At 37.0% G+C, this 17,171-nt stretch overlaps 3 protein-coding genes across 4 annotated transcripts; 1 reads left to right on the top strand and 2 right to left on the bottom strand.

Annotated features, from left to right (window-relative positions):
- Positions 1-320: 320 nt before the first annotated feature.
- LOC116290203 (ciliary microtubule inner protein 2B) lies at positions 321-6,553 on the bottom strand. The gene is made up of 4 exons (XM_031697211.2): positions 6,418-6,553; positions 6,033-6,262; positions 815-1,357; positions 321-659 (listed from the first exon to the last, which is right to left on the bottom strand). Exons 1-4 carry the CDS (start codon positions 6,471-6,473, stop codon positions 589-591), a joined length of 900 nt encoding a protein of 299 aa, XP_031553071.2. The 5' UTR covers positions 6,474-6,553; the 3' UTR covers positions 321-588.
- Positions 1,442-3,913, bottom strand: LOC148904897 (uncharacterized). The gene is made up of 3 exons (XM_089025221.1): positions 2,656-3,913; positions 2,319-2,579; positions 1,442-2,221 (listed from the first exon to the last, which is right to left on the bottom strand). Exons 1-3 carry the CDS (start codon positions 2,904-2,906, stop codon positions 2,029-2,031), a joined length of 705 nt encoding a protein of 234 aa, XP_088881347.1. The 5' UTR covers positions 2,907-3,913; the 3' UTR covers positions 1,442-2,028.
- Positions 6,554-7,278: 725 nt separating the features above from the next.
- LOC116290207 (carboxyl-terminal PDZ ligand of neuronal nitric oxide synthase protein) lies at positions 7,279-16,475 on the top strand. 2 transcript variants are annotated; one of them, XM_031697212.2, is made up of 10 exons: positions 7,279-7,570; positions 7,824-7,895; positions 10,055-10,159; positions 10,780-10,835; positions 11,036-11,138; positions 11,406-11,571; positions 11,646-11,749; positions 13,070-13,282; positions 13,382-13,586; positions 15,190-16,475. In XM_031697212.2, the coding sequence occupies exons 1-10, from the start codon at positions 7,457-7,459 to the stop codon at positions 15,573-15,575; spliced, it is 1,524 nt and encodes a 507-aa protein (XP_031553072.1). In that variant the 5' UTR covers positions 7,279-7,456; the 3' UTR covers positions 15,576-16,475. The 2 variants fall into 2 exon arrangements, with proteins under 2 accessions (XP_031553072.1, XP_031553073.1); XM_031697213.2 differs by having other exon boundaries at positions 7,281-7,570; positions 13,073-13,282.
- Positions 16,476-17,171: the final 696 nt, after the last annotated feature.

The raw sequence follows: 17,171 nt of genomic DNA, 5'->3' as shown, positions 1-17,171 counted from the left end.
TGGTTAGCACAGTGTACAGTGATGTCTAAATACTTGTAGGTAATAATACTAGATCTTTCTCATGTTGCGCGCGCATTAAATATTGACGAGTCCCCGTTGAACAAGATCAGAAATGATATTTTAAAAGGAAAGTAATCAAATGTGCAAGAAATCTATTTAAAAAGTCTTTTAGCTGTATTTCTTGCTTCGACTTCTCGTTAAGTGTTCAGATGTGGATGAGCGAGTAACCTCGTGAAAAAAAGAAACACTTGATAATACTGAACGCTTGACTTGTGCGCTCCCTCCTCTCCCCTCCCCCGTGACAAAACAAGCAATAAGTGTTCACGCGGCAGAAGATTCTGATTTTTAATATACATTAGAAAAACCTTCCATGTTTAAAAGATTTTAATTTTATTCTAACACAGATACCAACAACGGTTTGTTATTCTGTTGGTTTTAATAACTGTTAAATTAAAAAAAAAAAAAAAACATTCGTTACTTCAAAAATAAGTAGATTCGTTTAACGCAAACATTTACAATCTGTAAGTTGAGTAAAGGAAATCATCATATGGTTGCATCGATTACTTCACCAGGCGGCTGGAGTTGGTTTCAAGCTGTCAGGGCTTTCTGAGCGAACTGTGTGCTGTAACCAAACGTCATGCCATAGCGGAACTTCTCTCCTGAGAAAACCAAAAAAAATACGTGCGCATTAAAAAACCACTTCACGTGTTGATGCTCTGTAGATGATAAGGGAAGCGATGTAAGAAGAAAACTAGTGAATGAAGCCCTTTTCCTCCCTGTTACATTAAAATAGAGCAGATCGGGTATGACTAACCTGGAACGTGCCCAGTGTAATGTGGTACCAAACCACTGTTTTGCAGTTCATATATCGTACTTGTCTTCACGGGCTTTACGCCTGGTCTTCTGATCACAACTGGCTGATCTTGAACTGCCTTGATTCTTGCTGTCTCGTCAGAAAAGCTGCACAAAGCCTTGTTTGTCAACGAGGGATATCCCATCCCCATGTACCCGCGGGACAGCGGGACAAATCCCGTGTATCCTGACATGAGGAATTTCTTTGGGTCGTCGTTGCTAAGTATGAATGGAGACAAGGAATGTTGCATGGCCTTCGTCGAGTAGTATTCCTCGGGATGCGCAGCTATTGGTTTCAGTGGAACTCTATATTTAGAAATGACCCGAGTTTTATCCGAGACGAGTTCGGGAAGGACCTGTTTTCCTCGTTGAAGATCGGCAATTGTTCGGAGATTTTTCGCATCTCTATGATGACCAAGCTGGTCATTCTGAAAACTGGCTATTGCACTTCTCGATGTTTCTGCATAAGATTTGCCATAGTAGTGTTCCGCTTTGGGAATATATCCTGATCAAATAAAACACAAGATTCATTACTCACTATCTTTAAGAGATGGTAGCGAAAGTCACATACTAAACAAGGTGCGCGCACCTCTGCTTTGAGATCAAGCAGACTGCCGGCAATGTCTCTTTTAAGGAGCCCCTTTATACATGTGATGCGTACAGCCGATAATGTAACGGTAATGGATAAGAGATTTCCGATTTAGCGGATTATAGGCGGAATAGGCATATACTAACGGAATAGGTACATCGCGTAGCTGATGCGTTGTGAATTCAGTCAAACCGTTGAATAGGTGCCGTAAACTAAATCAAACTAACTTCTGAATCGTCTTTGTATTTATATAGGGTATTTTTTTTCCGATTTCTCGTCAACGAGCATCCCTATCCTCTTTATCCTGAAGGACCTCTCAATCCCTGGGCCCCGAGCTTCACTGCATGTTAATCGTAGCTACCAAGAAATGAGTCTGACTTTCCACTTAATGACAAGAAAACTATTTTAATAATTTGTAGTCAGCTACAAGACAATAATACTGAATATTCCATTCTTCATCAGACAGATACAAAACGTAATTGCTACAATTAAGACAAATAAATATTCTAGTCTTCATCAGACAGATATCATGTTAGCATGTACATATACGTACAAAACGTAACTGCCACAAAAGACAAATAAATATTCTAGTCTTCGTTAGAAGACACCAAACCATGAATAGCCCTCCAGCTTGCCAAAGCTTTCTTATGCTCTCGAGCAGCAGTTTGAGCTGACTCGAGAACACCAGGGATTGCATCCAGCAAGCGGTCAAGTCTATCCTCTCTCATCACTTTTTGTCTTTTGCTAGACTTGTTCTGCGGCTTCACTGAAGTTCTTTTCCTAAGATAAAAACAACACATGAAAACCACGTCTTACAAGCCATATTTAAGAATTTGAGCACAAATTATTACAAAATATTAAATTATTATCGAATTACCTATCTTCCTCTTTCTCAAGTTCCCTTCTATTGTTGATCTTCTTGAGAATTTCTGTCGAGTCGTCATGCTGTAGGTTTTTGTCATCCACGTCAACCACATACTTCGTTTCCCTAGTATTAATAGCCTTACAAATTTCTGCAATTTCTTGTTTAGCACTTTCCTCGCTGCTAGATTGAGAAGACTCGTATTCATCATCAATTATTTTTGATGTTGATGGTGTTTCCCGCTGCGTTTTGTCTGTTGACGCGGTATCGTCATTCCTATAAGAATAATTTTATATTATTATTCTTTTAACTTACGGAAAGCACTTTGCACCTGTTTAATAATTGATTGTACCTTGTAAGTAGAGCGTTGTTGAGCAGTTTAGAAGCTCGTTTTCTTAGGTGCTCTTGTAAAGCCTTGCAAGCGGACTTATCCTCGACCAAATACTGGTCTCCTGCTTCTCCCATCACTTCTGCGTGTCGTCTCATGTAGCTCAACACGCTTTTCCTCTCTCTCCCACATGTATTTACAGCCTGAAGAATGAGAATATCCTCCAGTTCTGTATAATTTCTTCTTGCTTTTCTTTGTTTTTTCACGTTTTCCATCGTGTTCAATGTTCTTGTACGAATGATGAAAAGAGTGCCTTGCTAGCAAACGTGCCCACGTGCGCTAAGTGTGAATGTTATCAACCTTCTTGTGTTTCCTAATTATGTTTGTGTTTTGTTTCCTAATTATGTTAATAATAATGCATACATTCTAAGTGCACGCACGCTTTGACAAGTTGTAGCAAATTATTTGCATATCTTCGCCTTTGTAAAAGTTTATAGGTATTTATTAAGTTCAAAACAAGTAATGGATGTTCCTCCTTTCCCAACCTTTGTTGTGATGACGCTGTTGTCTGTGGTTACAGTTGTAAAACTTGTGCTCCAAAGATCACCACGCCTAGTTCCTCTATTTCCTACCCATGTTATAGGGAATCTGCTCATAGCACTTCTTATGCTGGTCTCTATAGTACCAACAGGGAGATTTAACCTCTTAGCCCGACTTCTTGGCAATCAGCTTCTTCACCGCCAAAACAATGGCATCGATATTTATCGTTTAGTACGGAGCTACCCACGCGTTTTTTGTACATGACCGGGGAAACACCTGAATCCTTTGATGCTATTATACGAAGAATAGCCGTAGACGTTACTCTTCCAAGACATACACCTCGAGTACCAGCAACTAATAGACGAAGAGCTTGCAAACTTGACGTCACAAACAGATTCCTCATGGTGGTTATGTGGCTAAGGCAATACCCGAAACTGTACGTCCTCGCATTCATCTTTAGAATAAGCAAAAGTACCGTTGCTGAAGAAATCTATCATATCGTTCCAATTCTGTTTGTCCGCTATCAAACTTTTATCACATGGCACTCTCTAAGGGTTTGGAGTAACTTTCTGGACAATCTGCCACATTTTTCAAACGCTGTAGGTATGATAGACGCCACGACAAACAGAATTCAAAGACCATCTGGCCCAAGACAAGCAGAGTTTTATAGAGGCGACAAGTAATACCACTTTATAAGTACGCAAATAGTAATCGATGCAGACGGATTGATAGTACTACTTGTAGCTGGGTATGTTTGTAGACTTGTCTAAGTTTAAGATAGTGATGAATGGATGGATGGATGGATGGATGGATGGATGGATGGATGGATGGATGGATGGATGGATGGATGGATGGATGGATGAGTGAATGAGTGAATGAGTGAATGAGTGAATGAATGAATGATTATGATGGTCATAACGATATGGTTTACCCTGACACATTTGTTTACTACTGAAAGATAAATGCATACATTTTTCAGTTTTCCAGGGCGTATGAACGATGCAGAAACATTCAGACGACTTCCTGCTATAGGACACAGGAGAATAAGAAATCTTCCACAACGAGCAAGGCTGCTTGCTGATGGGGGATATGCTAACCGCACTCCTCTCATTACACCAAGACGTATTGCCCACAACAGAAGACAGCGAGATGCTAACAGGGCCCTGAGATCACTTCGTATCCGAGTGGAGCACACTATTGGTTCTCTTAAAGTATATTCGGCTTCCTCAGACATCATTCGTCACATGAGACCGTTCCAATCCATCGTAGTAGCAACCTGTGGATTTCTTGCAAATCGAAGGAGACTAATTCTTAGAGGACTGTAGGAAAGGGAATATCAACTCGTTTCTTTACATAGACTGATTTCCCCCTAACGATACAATTTGTGGAATATTCGAGAAACTTTGATAACGTTTCGTCAACCTCTTTCTTTCCAAAGACTTTGCTTACAAGTGTAACTTGGATTTTTCATTGTAGATTTGAGAACACTGAAGTATGAAGGCCGATTTACACAGTACAACGTTTGCTTACGAGTGTCGCATGCAATCTGCTTACGCCATCCTTACAACATGGCTACCACTGTCGTATGCGATTGTTGTAGGGTTTTAAATAATGTCTTAAAATCCTCAGTGGTAGCCGTGTTGTAAGGATGGCGTATGCAGATTGCATTAACAATTTTAGTCGATATAATACATGTTCGTCAGCAAAAATAATTTGTTTATTTGTTTGTTGAGTATAGACTGATTGTGTACTCATATCAACAAACCGTATTTTAGTTCAAAAAGGTCATATAAAACAGTACCAGTTCAGAATATGAAGTAAAAAAATAGTGCTCGTTAAGCAATAGAAAACAAAAAATTTACTGAGTTAACCTATATTCTGGGTAGCATGAGTATCAGGCTCTCCGGGAGAGGGGAAAGAGAGAGCCGGCTTCCTTCCCTTCTCTCCCCCTCCCCCTCGGAAGGCCTGATACTCAGGCTATATTCCGGGTGGATTAATGAGCGTGGAATATACTGTCGCTAATCCGCTAAATCGGAAATCTCTATACAGAGCATATCGGTCATTTCGCTCGAAGTTCACTGGCTTTTTTTATCATCCGGCGTAAAAAATATTTTTTATAGTGCTATAGAATCAGGCGCTGTAATCTAGCCGACCACGACTCTATATCACGCAAAGAAACAAATATACCTATATAAAAACCTGATATGATACAACTAGCTTAGAAAACAACCATCAGTGAGTCTTTGTTCAAATCAGTTCCTTCACTATCAGTCGTAAAAGACAACGTACGGTATACAATTTGGCCTCATGAATAGAAAGTCAAGCTTTGGCTGTTGTCTGCTAAAAAAAAAAAGAAAATTACGGCGTAACTATGTCTGTGAACTGCCGGAAACATTAGACGATAGCGTCGCCTTGGTAACCAAACGTAAACTCAACTTCTTGTTGGAGATAAAAATCAACTTTGAGTATTAAAAAAGACGAAAAGAACTCGAATTCTTTCTAAATAAACTATTAAAATATATATCATAATGCTTCTAAAATATTTCAGCAAATTCTGAGGTTTTTAGCTCATTTGATGCCGAGAAAACCATTAAGCAGGAATAATCAGTACCGCGAAAAACATTTAAGGGAAGCCATTTTAGTGCGAATCCACGCGTTATCCGATCAGAGAAGGCCGATTTTCTTATTTCTCGTCAGTTTGAATCTTAATATTCTTAAGCAAGTTAATCTGTGGTACACAAATAAGTGACAGACTTATCGGTAAATCCCTCAACGAGCAAACATGGAGCTGAAGGGATAAACACTAGGTGATGTAACAAGGCATTTGTAATAGATTTGTTTAGAGTTTAATATTCCTTTACCTGTATATCCTGGCACCATTTGATCACTGAGTTTCTGGTCGCCAATACTAAATGTTCTTGCTGCAATAGTGGCTCTTCTGTTGTCTTGTTTTGGTGGCAGATCGGCTTCGATATTTGCTAACACTGGTTTACCTGAACTACACACAGTGTTACTGGTGAGCAGACTTGAAGTAGTTCGTCCAAATGTCTCTCCGATTTCATACTTGAATTGAGGGCAATATCCACAGTACCTATGAAGAGGATAAAAAGTACATCCAATATCCTGAATGAATTCTTTGGGCTTTCACAACTTATATACTCTAATAGAATGTGTGTTAAACTATAAGACTATTTCACACTTGTGATTGTCTTATTGTGATCTAATTTTGAAGCATCATTAACGTACCCCGGGATATGGTAAGGATCTGGCGTCATTAACGAAGATTTCTTGGTCTTGTTCATCCTGCCTTGTGTAGTTTTATGGTAGAATGAAGATCTAAAGCATACGACTAGCGAGCGTGACACCCCGTTACAGTGTTGTGTTTAGCCTTACTCGACAATTAGTAAACCTTTGATAACAAAGGACCAATCGTACGTCACCTACTAATTAAATCTAATTGTTAATTACTTAATGAATAGAATCTTTGTCTCTTGAGATTCTCTTTTATAACTTAAAATAGATCTTTTATTTTGGGTTTCTGAGTCAAATTATCGACTTTCTCATGCATGTGAATAATATTGTATAAATATTCAATCGTGATAACGCGTGAACGTTATTAACTTCACAGCGTGCTGCGCTTCCGTGAAACTTTACGACCTTATGCATGTGATAAAATGGGCGCGCGCGCGGCTATATAAACGCTTCCGTACACACTACAAAGAAAGGCCAAACATAATCAATAAAGAGATATTGGGTTGCTAAATGCATGGTTTTTTCGTTATGTTTTGCATGGTTTTTTTCGTTATGTTTTGCGATAAAGCTAAAAGTCTGTTAATAAGGACACATTTCGTACAGCAATAATTGACTTTTACTCTTACAAAATGAAAGTAATAGCGCTAACAGATTTATCAATAAAAGACTAGTATGTGTATTTTCTTTCAAATTCAATTTTTCATCCGGAATCCTGCGGTTCAAACAAATTACTTTGAATAAATTAAAGTCGGAGTCCATTCTAGCGTCGCAGCCCTTACCCGACGACTAACCGACGCCGTTACGGGACGACTCCGGGATGCCTGAAGGGACCCGCCTTCAAAAGGCCGATTAAATGACCAGAATTACACAAATACGATATTATAAAAGGTAACAAGCTACAAGTCAAGTATGGAGTGAATATTTCCAGAAGTTCTTAAATTTGATCTTGTGGCAGTGGTCGTATAATGGATTCTAGTGACTGTATTCATCTATCAGCAATATAGCGGTTGCTACGATCCGCTCGCAAGACCAGATGCCGGGGAAACTTCGACGCCATACGTACGATCTGGTTGAAGAAACCTTCGATAGTAAGGTTCCTGTACATAATGAAGCTGCTTTTGAGCACGGAATTAGGTTTAAAGTTAAGGTACGTACTGATAAATTTTTCAAGAGCTAGGGAATATCATTAAATTCCCGGCGTCAGCTTTTAATATAGTCAAGTTTGGCGGGAATGACTAACCACATATTGGTATTTGAGTACATCATTATTACTCGCATACCCAAGACGCCATGTACGAACTGATGTTTAGCTTAGAATAATAAACAATGTTGTGCTTTGAAAAATCTCTTCTTGTGAGATGAACTGACGTCTGATTGTTTTCTTAATCCCATTGTGACAGTATATTGGTACGAAAGAGATTTCTAAACCAAGTAGCAGAGCTGAAATCGTTGCCTCGATGAGAAGAATTAGGGTAAGCAAGTATATAAAATATTGCCTGCCTCACTGACTGCAAAGCATAGACCACATACTGTTAGTACGCCATGATCAGATTATGTTTTGTTTTTTTCTTCGTCTCTTATCTTGGGCATGGTGGACTTTTAATAAAAAAAACTACAGGATAGCTTACAATTCGGTCCCTCGGGAAGCTGACCTTCAATATCGTAAGGTTTAGCGTGTAAGATTTATCGCGGACATAATTTAACTCTAAATTGAGTAAATAAATTAAAAGAACTTCATATTCTTATACAATATTTAAAAATATTGGACAAGAATATAAATATATTTTTTCTATGTGTTAAAATTTGAATTTCCATTTTTGCTAATTTGTAAATCGATAACATGAGATTGTTGTTTGGTTTTGAATGGTCAAGTTATGACTAAAAAGAGATTATATAATGAATTACAGCACGACCAAAGTGTGAGAATTATTCACTCTATTACCAGTTAAACCAAAAAGATCCATGTAATCGAATCACTTTCTTATATTGGTAATTGAAAATGGTGTTGTGGAAAAGATAAATTGAAAAATGTCATAGAAACATGAAAATCGAGAAAGCCAGTTCAATGTTCTTAAAAGGAGTTTATATGAAGCGATTCTGTGAGATTTTTAAAAAAATTCTTGACAGTTAAAAGGCTTCCACTTGGATGTTACTATGGAAACCACATAGAAGGAAGCCATTCATGTGCTTGATATTCTATTTAAAGGTTAAACTACACAAATGTTAATGAACTAAACTTGAATAATTTCTAAATAGGCCCAAAGATATGTTTTCTCAAAATATAATTTTTGCATGTCAAAGGGAAATAAGATTGTTTTTAAATAATTATTAAGCATTCCTTTTTCAAGATAATAAGGAATTATATTAAAGTAAACAATATATTCCTTTACTTCAAATCAAAATCTTATTATTTCTAATGACAATTTTTTTTTAAATTTATATTTCAAACATTTAATTATCTTGATTGCAAGCTATAATAGTTTGTAATCTGTGGTTTGTCTTACAGCTGAATGATATATTTTAAAGCAAATTTGATCTTGAATTCTGTATATTTGATTTTTTTAATTTATTTAAGCCCTTGCAGGTGGTGAGGAAGATGTTTTTAAATAAGGATTAACAAAAACCAATCATTCAAGAATTCTATATTTTATGTATGATTATAACATTTCACACTAAGCATGCTCACAGATCTTATCTCAACCCATCTGGCAAAACAAAGGGAATTGAAGTGATTGATTGATACACTTTTTAAACTATATTTCCTAACATCCATATACACCGGATCGCTAAAACTTTGACAATTTAGCGATATATATACATATATATGTATCCCCTTTTTCCTATTGTCTTTCCTTGAAAATCCAGGTAAGACAATAGAAAAAAGGGGGATACACATATATGTATATATATCGTTAAAGTGTCAAAGTTTTAGCGATTCGGTGTATATATATATATATATATATATATATATATATATATATATAGCAATAATTAAAAATAATTAAAAATGACATCTCAGTTTAGCAAAAATCTAAATTAAAGGGGTACTTGGATGGAAATCAATGAAAATTGGAAATCACTTGAAACTTGTTTAAACTTACCTATATGGCCCAGATAGTAGCCAAGCAACATGTTTCCTTCACAGTCAAAAATGGCGGTAAAAAATTATCAATATTATTCAGCATCTAAATTGTGAGCAAATGACATTAAATTGTTCTTTTGGGTTTTAACCCAAAATATCTCAACAGCAAGTGGCTCCCAGGCTAAAAGTTTCACTTATCAGATTTTCATAATCATAATTGAGTCATATTATCCTCAAATAAAATTATTCAGACTTTCAAAAATCGGGGCGTTTTCATCCAAGTGCTGCTCTAAGAAGTAGTGACAAGATTATGTCAATTCTGTAATAAAATTGTTCTCCTTATGAAAATATGATTCGAGGCAGGGTTCATAATTTATCAAGAAGAGGGGTGCAACAATTTTAAATCTTTTTTCCTATTATTTTTACTAGTTTATCAGGATCATTATTCTTGCTGTATTCAAACTTAGTCGTTTTTATTTCTAAAAGTCATAGTCTTAAAATAAATTGCACTGTTGATATTCTTTCTTTTCATTTCTTTATCTTGTGTAGTATGATTATAAACTTCAAGGAATCAAAAAGCAAATAGCAATTATTGAAATAGGACTGGATGGGTTAAAAGTAATACGACAAAAACCCAAAGGAAATATATTTCAGGTGAGCCATCACATAACTGCGGGAGATCAATCTTGAAATTGCTCTTGGAAATGATGATTGCAAATATAACTGGAAGGTAATGTCTATAATCTATGTATTTTTGGAGGAGGATGCACTTAATAAAGCTTTCAACTCCCCAAAGAACACTTTATATAGCGAATGCACTAGATTAATAGCATGGTAAATCTGTACTTGAATAGGTATTAATGGACTCAATGAATGCTCATTTGGTCTGGATTTGATTCATATCTAGCTCTTAGACATATTTGAGACCAACTTGATGGAGATGTCAAACTCGGATCCTTTGCTATGTGGGGTTTTCTCTACTGATGTACTTTACATAACATATGGCTTGAGAGTTGTGTGCTTAGAATATTATTAAATGTAGTGGTAGTGAGTAGGGAATGCCACATACTCGAACTTTAGCCTTCGACTAGGGGGACTTCACAACATCGTCCTTCACCTAAAATTATCATTAGAAGCTTTAATTTTAATGTTGGGATTTTCTGTCACTAGCAATAATTAATATATTAAGGACATAAGACTTTTACCTTTTACATCTACGATGAGAAATGCTCCAATGTACATTTAATTAAAGTGATAATTTATTTTAATCCTAGAAAAAGAAAATGAGAGAGTTTGTTGAAGTAGAATTGTCCAATTATCCCATTCACAAGTAAGTTTAAAAATAGTAGGCATTGTGCAGTGATTGCAAGGTTTTCTTTCCCTGCATTTTGATAGGTCTATTGTAGATGAATTGAAAGCCATTTAGCAAGCACAGGCTTCCCATTTCAAATATTCTTACAATACAACATAATATTATATTATATTAACATATTATGTATGACAATTTTCTGATTTAGTGTTTGATTCTAGGATATTTTATGTGTCACATGACTCCCAAGATCTCCAGATATTTAGTTACATTGCTAAGGAAGATGAACATTTCAAGTGCAGTGTGTTCAAAGCTACTAACAAGGTACAGAAATATGTGCCAAGAATGTATTCACAACATTAGCTAAGCCACACAGAATCCTGTCAAAAAATGAACAGGTGTAGAAGAGCTCAGGCATAGTTAGCCTGCCACGCAGACAAAGAACGAGCCAACACTAAAAACGTCTGCGCGGCAGGCTAAGGCATAGTAAGTGTGTAACATGCTGCCACTCAGTAATCTGGTAGTGGGTAAAACCAACAAACAAGAATGGGAATCTTGAGATGAATGAACTTTTTTTGTCTGTATATCCAGACAGAAGCAGTTCATGTTGTAAGGACAGTTGGCCAAGCATTTGAAGTTTGCCACAAACGAAACTCCACTCAACAAACTGAATTGCATTCCAAGTCACCTGCTAGTGCTCCTGAAGAACAAGATGGTGAGGCATCAGCATTCTTGGTGGATAAACAAAAGCAGAAAGGTAAGGCTATCTTCATCCTTATATAAATGAATGGCTACTTTTTGTTTGTAATTTCAATTGTGATTTTTTGAAAGGGGAAAAAGGAGGCCAAGAAGACAAAGTGTTCGAAGAGAAAAATGTGACAGACAATAATAAAAAAACACAGGAAAACAATACAGACCTGCAAACCACTCTTGAGGTTGGTATCTGCCTTGCTGATGATAGTACTTGAGGCCTTGTGTAGGATGTATTGTTACATCATCACCTTCTACATGTGTAATCTATGAACAAATTGTTAGATCATCACCTTGTGTGCGTGTAGTGCATGGATTGTTACATCATCACCTTGTGTGCATGTAGTCCATGGATTGTTACATCATCACCTTGTGTGCATGTAGTGCATGGATTGTTAGATCATCACCTTGTGTGCGTATAGTGCCTGGATTGTTACATCATCACCTTGTGTGCATGTAGTGCATGGATTGTTACATCATCACCTTGTGTGCATGTAGTCCATGGATTGTTACATCATCACCTTGTGTGCATGTAGTGCATGGATTGTTAGATCATCACCTTGTGTGCGTGTAGTGCATGGATTGTTACATCATCACCTTGTGTGCGTGTAGTCCATGGATCGTTACATCATCACCTTGTGTGCATGTAGTGCATGGATTGTTACATCATCACCTTGTGTGCATGTAGTCCATGGATTGTTACATCATCACCTTGTGGGCGTGTAGTGCATGGATTGTTACATCATCACCTTGTGCGCATGTAGTCCATGGATTGTTACATCATCACCTTGTGCGCATGTAGTGCATGGATTGTTACATCATCACCTTGTGTGCATGTAGTCCATCGATTGTTACATCATCACCTTGTGTGCATGTAGTGCATGGATTGTTACATCATCACCTTGTGTGCATGTAGTCCATGGATTGTTACATCATCACCTTGTGTGCGTGTAGTCCAAAGATCGTTAGATCATCACCTTGTGTGCATGTAGTCCATCGATTGTTACATCATCAGCTTGTGTGCATGTAGTCCATGGATTGTTACATCATCACCTTGTGCGCGTGTAGTCCAAAGATCGTTAGATCATCACCTTGTGCGCGTGTAGTCCAAAGATCGTTAGATCATCACCTTGTGCGCGTGTAGTCCATGGATTGTTACATCATCACCTTGTGTGCATGTAGTCCATGGATTGTTACATCATCACCTTGTGTGCATGTAGTGCATGGATTGTTACATCATCACCTTGTGTGCATGTAGTGCATGGATTGTTACATCATCACCTTGTGTGCATGTAGTCCAAAGATCGTTACATCATCACCTTGTGTGCATGTAGTGCATGGATTGTTACATCATCACCTTGTGAGCGTGTAGTCCAAAGATCGTTAGATCATCACCTTGTGCGCGTGTAGTCCAAAGATCGTTATATCATCACCTTGTGTGCGTGTAGTCCAAAGATCGTTAGATCATAATTGTCCTTGTTCAAGAATTATTTTGTTTGTATTAGCAGACGGACTCCAGCAGCAGTTTTGTGGCAGACAACAAGATCAATATTCTTGAAACAAGCAATGACTCAATTGGCCTTTCATTAGAAAAGCTTCGTCATATTTATCATCTAAAAGTAGCGCATTACAAACAAGAAGCTGAAGCAGCAACAATGAATGTACATCTACTTTCTGACAAACTTACCGCAGAGACTACTGCAAGAGTAGAAGCTCAGGTAGGACTTCTTGAGAGTATTGCGTTAGAACTTGTTTTTCGAGTTGTACGAAATTTAACTAAACCCTGCTAATATCGTATCGCTTGAACCCTTTTTCAGAAACAACTTGAAGCGGTCCTAAAACAAAACAAAGAGCTGATCTCGACTGTACAGCAGCTCGTAGCACAAGTACACAACTTACACTCTCAACGCCACAACTTCTCTACTCCACACAGTTTACGACTTAGTTCAAATAGTACATCTTCATCTGTCTCTTCAACACCTACAGCAACACCTAAAAAGATCCCTCTAAATAATCCATCAGGTAATCTGAGAACTCTGTTCAAATTCGAGTCTTACGTATCCATCCTGTGTACCGTTCTGTATCATGATGTATTTATCCCACGCCATAGAAAATAAAGCCAATCAGAATGCAGAAATGCCGTCATTGGTATTTCACTTTTCCTTCCCATCAAACTCCTCCGACACGTCTACGCATTTGTATTTTCTATGGTGTGGGATAAAATAAATAATGCTTTCTTGTGACACGCCATGGAATATCCCACTTGTCACTTGTATATAATAGTTATACAATACTTTCTTGTGGTACACCATGGAATATCCCACTTGTCACTTGTATATAATAGTTATACAATGCTTTCTCGTGACACACCATGGAATATCCCACTTGTCACTTGCATATAATAGTTATACAATGCTTTCTCGTTACACACCATGGAATATCCCACTTGTCACTTGTATATAATAGTTATACAATGCTTTCTCGTGGCACACCATGGAATATCCCACTTGTCACTTGCATATAATAGTGATACAATGCTTTCTCATGGCTCACCATAAAATATCCCACTTGTCACTTGTATATAATAGTTATACAATGCTTTCTCGTGGCACACCATGGAATATTCCACTTGTCACTTGTATATAATAGTTATACAATGCTTTCTCGTGACACACCATGGAATATCCCACTTGTCACTTGCATATAATAGTGATACAATGCTTTCTCATGGCTCACCATAAAATATCCCACTTGTCACTTGTATATAATAGTTATACAATGCTTTCTCGTGACACACCATGGAATATCCCACTTATCACTTGCATATAATAGTGATACAATGCTTTCTCATGGCTCACCATAAAATATCCCACTTGTCACTTATTGGTGCGGTTTAGCGGTAAAAAAATACACACGTCTTACTCTTCGTTTCGTTTATTGATTGCGTTTGAGAGAGTTCCTAATAAAGGACAGATTACAATTTAATGATAAGGCAGACAACGATTAAAGCAAACGGAAAGCAAAAGAAATAGGAAAAAATACTTACAAAACGATGTGTAGCTAAAGACGGTCGACGTTGAACTGACAAATTACTAACTGAGCTTGAGTAAACTTAACTTAATCTAAATTATGCGCATGTTTAAAGTTTGAAACAAAAGGCGAAAAAATGCACGCGGGAAAACGTGTAAAATTCCAATCTAGCACTAACATCACTTGTATATAATAGTTATACAATGCTTTCTCGTGGCACACCATGGAATATCCCACTTGTCACTCGTATATAATAGTTATAAATACAATGCTTTCTCGTGACACACCATGGAATATCCCACTTGTCACTTGCATATAATAGTGATACAATGCTTTCTCATGGCTCACCATAAATATCCCACTTGTCACTTGTATATAATAGTTATACAATGCTTTCTCGTGACACACCATGGAATATCCCACTTGTCACTTGTGTGGTATATTTGTATACACACTCACTTGAAGGCTCGTGTGAACACAAAGAAAATACAAGTGACAGGTGAGAGATGCCATGGATACCACTAGAAAATATCGTATAACTAGTATTTATGCATGGCCATCTTTACTGCATGTTATTAATGTATTTCATGTTTAGGTTCGTTAAGGAAGAATCTTGGTGAACCAAGTCTACCTTTCATCCCTCCGCCTCCCATATCACCAAGTCCAGGTCATTCGCGTCAGAACAGCAATGACAGTTGGTCTTCATCTATTTCTGGTGCTAAACCAGGAACAAGCCTGGATAAAAGCGAACATTTCCCGAGTACTTCCGAGCTGGAGCTCGACTCCAAACGCAATCCACAGCCACAAGAATTTTTACGATTTGTTTTCGATAATTCCAACAGCTCGGATTATTTCTTGGCATCCGATGGAAGCAGCGCCACAACAATCATAGCCGACAATAATAATCCTTCTGTCACGCAAAATGGGGTCGAGGCTATTGATAGGAATAAGACGACATTAGCGGACGTAAATGCCACGTAATTAGCGATAAAGATCTAGATTGTACGACCAATTAAGGACGCTAGCTCAATCGATCCGTACTTTTGGCGTCATTTTGAACCCAAATGCAACAGGTGTCTTTTACATCAAAATCCAATGAAACGGTTTTCTATATCATGAACAATTTTATACATTTTCAAAGAGAAAAAAAAAAATCAAAATTATTATTGGACCGAAGGCAGTTCAGAGGAAGGAAGTTAATGAATGTATTATAAGACCTGTACTTTATGAACTTCTTGATATTTTACGTCTCGTTGTCTTCGTCAGACAGACAGTACTTGCCTTTACTTATAAAAATATGCGATAGATGGCGTATAGAATAGAATAGAACTAGAACAGAACAGAACAGAACAGAACAGAACAGAACAGAACAGAACAGAACAGAATAGAATAGAATAGAAACCGAATATTTGTCTTGCAGCTGCTTATGGTATTTCTCTCTTCTCTATGTTTTTCTTTCCTTTCTTTACTTTCTTTTTCAGTCTTTTTCCATAGTCTTTCTTCCCCTTGAACTTCTGGTATCCAACCAGAAAAGTCTATAAAACTGAAATTGTACAGAAGTGAAATTCAAAGTCTATTTTTTTAGATCTTTAGAATCAAGAATACTAACGTCGAATAACACTTTGTATGTATTTGTAATAACGACAGTTCCTTTATTGAATATGATTTTTTTAATATATATTTTGTTAAGCTTTTTTGAAAGTAATTGTATTATATCCTACTGTTTGTAGATACGATCATTTGTAATAGTCGTCAGAGATGACAGAGAATTTAATGATATGCTACGAAGCAGAAAGCAAAAGCAGAGAACCAGATTTTAAAAAAAAAAACAATTTATTATTAACCACAAATTTAAAGTAAAATATATACTGAAGCACTAAACTGAGCTCATTTTCTCCCTGCCACGTATATTTTGAGCGTGACGGGTAAACTAGTGCACGTGTGCTACTCAAGGGCGCGCATTTTAAAATATTTTTAAACACACTTACAAAAACTGAAACAATATTTTGTTGTACATGCCCGTGTAGGGGGGGGGGGGGGGGGGGAGGCGGTTATTAGACTAGCTACTAGCTACTAACTCTAAACTTAGAGAAGAATTTCTTATGCAAAATAACATAAGTAACTCCCTTACGGAGGACCAATTGTTCCTGAAGTTGATAGATCCTCCCCATATTTTACAATCAGCCGCAGCAAAATACGTTTACAATTGTTTTGCTCTGCGCAGTGAAAAAAAGCAACAACAACAAAACAAATAAAAATCAATACTTGTATAATATTGCATAAAGATGATTAGGATTAGTAACGCATTTTATCGAAATAATTATATGAACATTTATATGTACGTCTGACGTGTATATGTGTAGAATATGTGAATATAGATATTATGCACATACATAAACATACGTATATATTCGTAACTTATTTGGATCTAAGTTGATGTGCAACTTTGTACAAAACGCCAAATAAAATATGTCTGTCTGTCTGTCTGTCAGTCTAATATTCTTCGCAAAGTGACCAAGAGGAAACCAAAGGAGCCTTGTTTTAAGTATGTATCTCCAGCCACAAAACTGCGCAAAA

Source organism: Actinia tenebrosa, unplaced genomic scaffold (assembly GCF_029948245.1).
Source record: "Actinia tenebrosa isolate PJP-AT-01 unplaced genomic scaffold, QUT_ActTen_1.0 PGA_scaffold9__36_contigs__length_13948895, whole genome shotgun sequence".
NCBI lineage: Eukaryota > Metazoa > Cnidaria > Anthozoa > Actiniaria > Actiniidae > Actinia > Actinia tenebrosa.
Note: the sequence above shows the minus strand (reverse complement) of the source record. Positions and strands in the feature narration are given on the sequence as shown.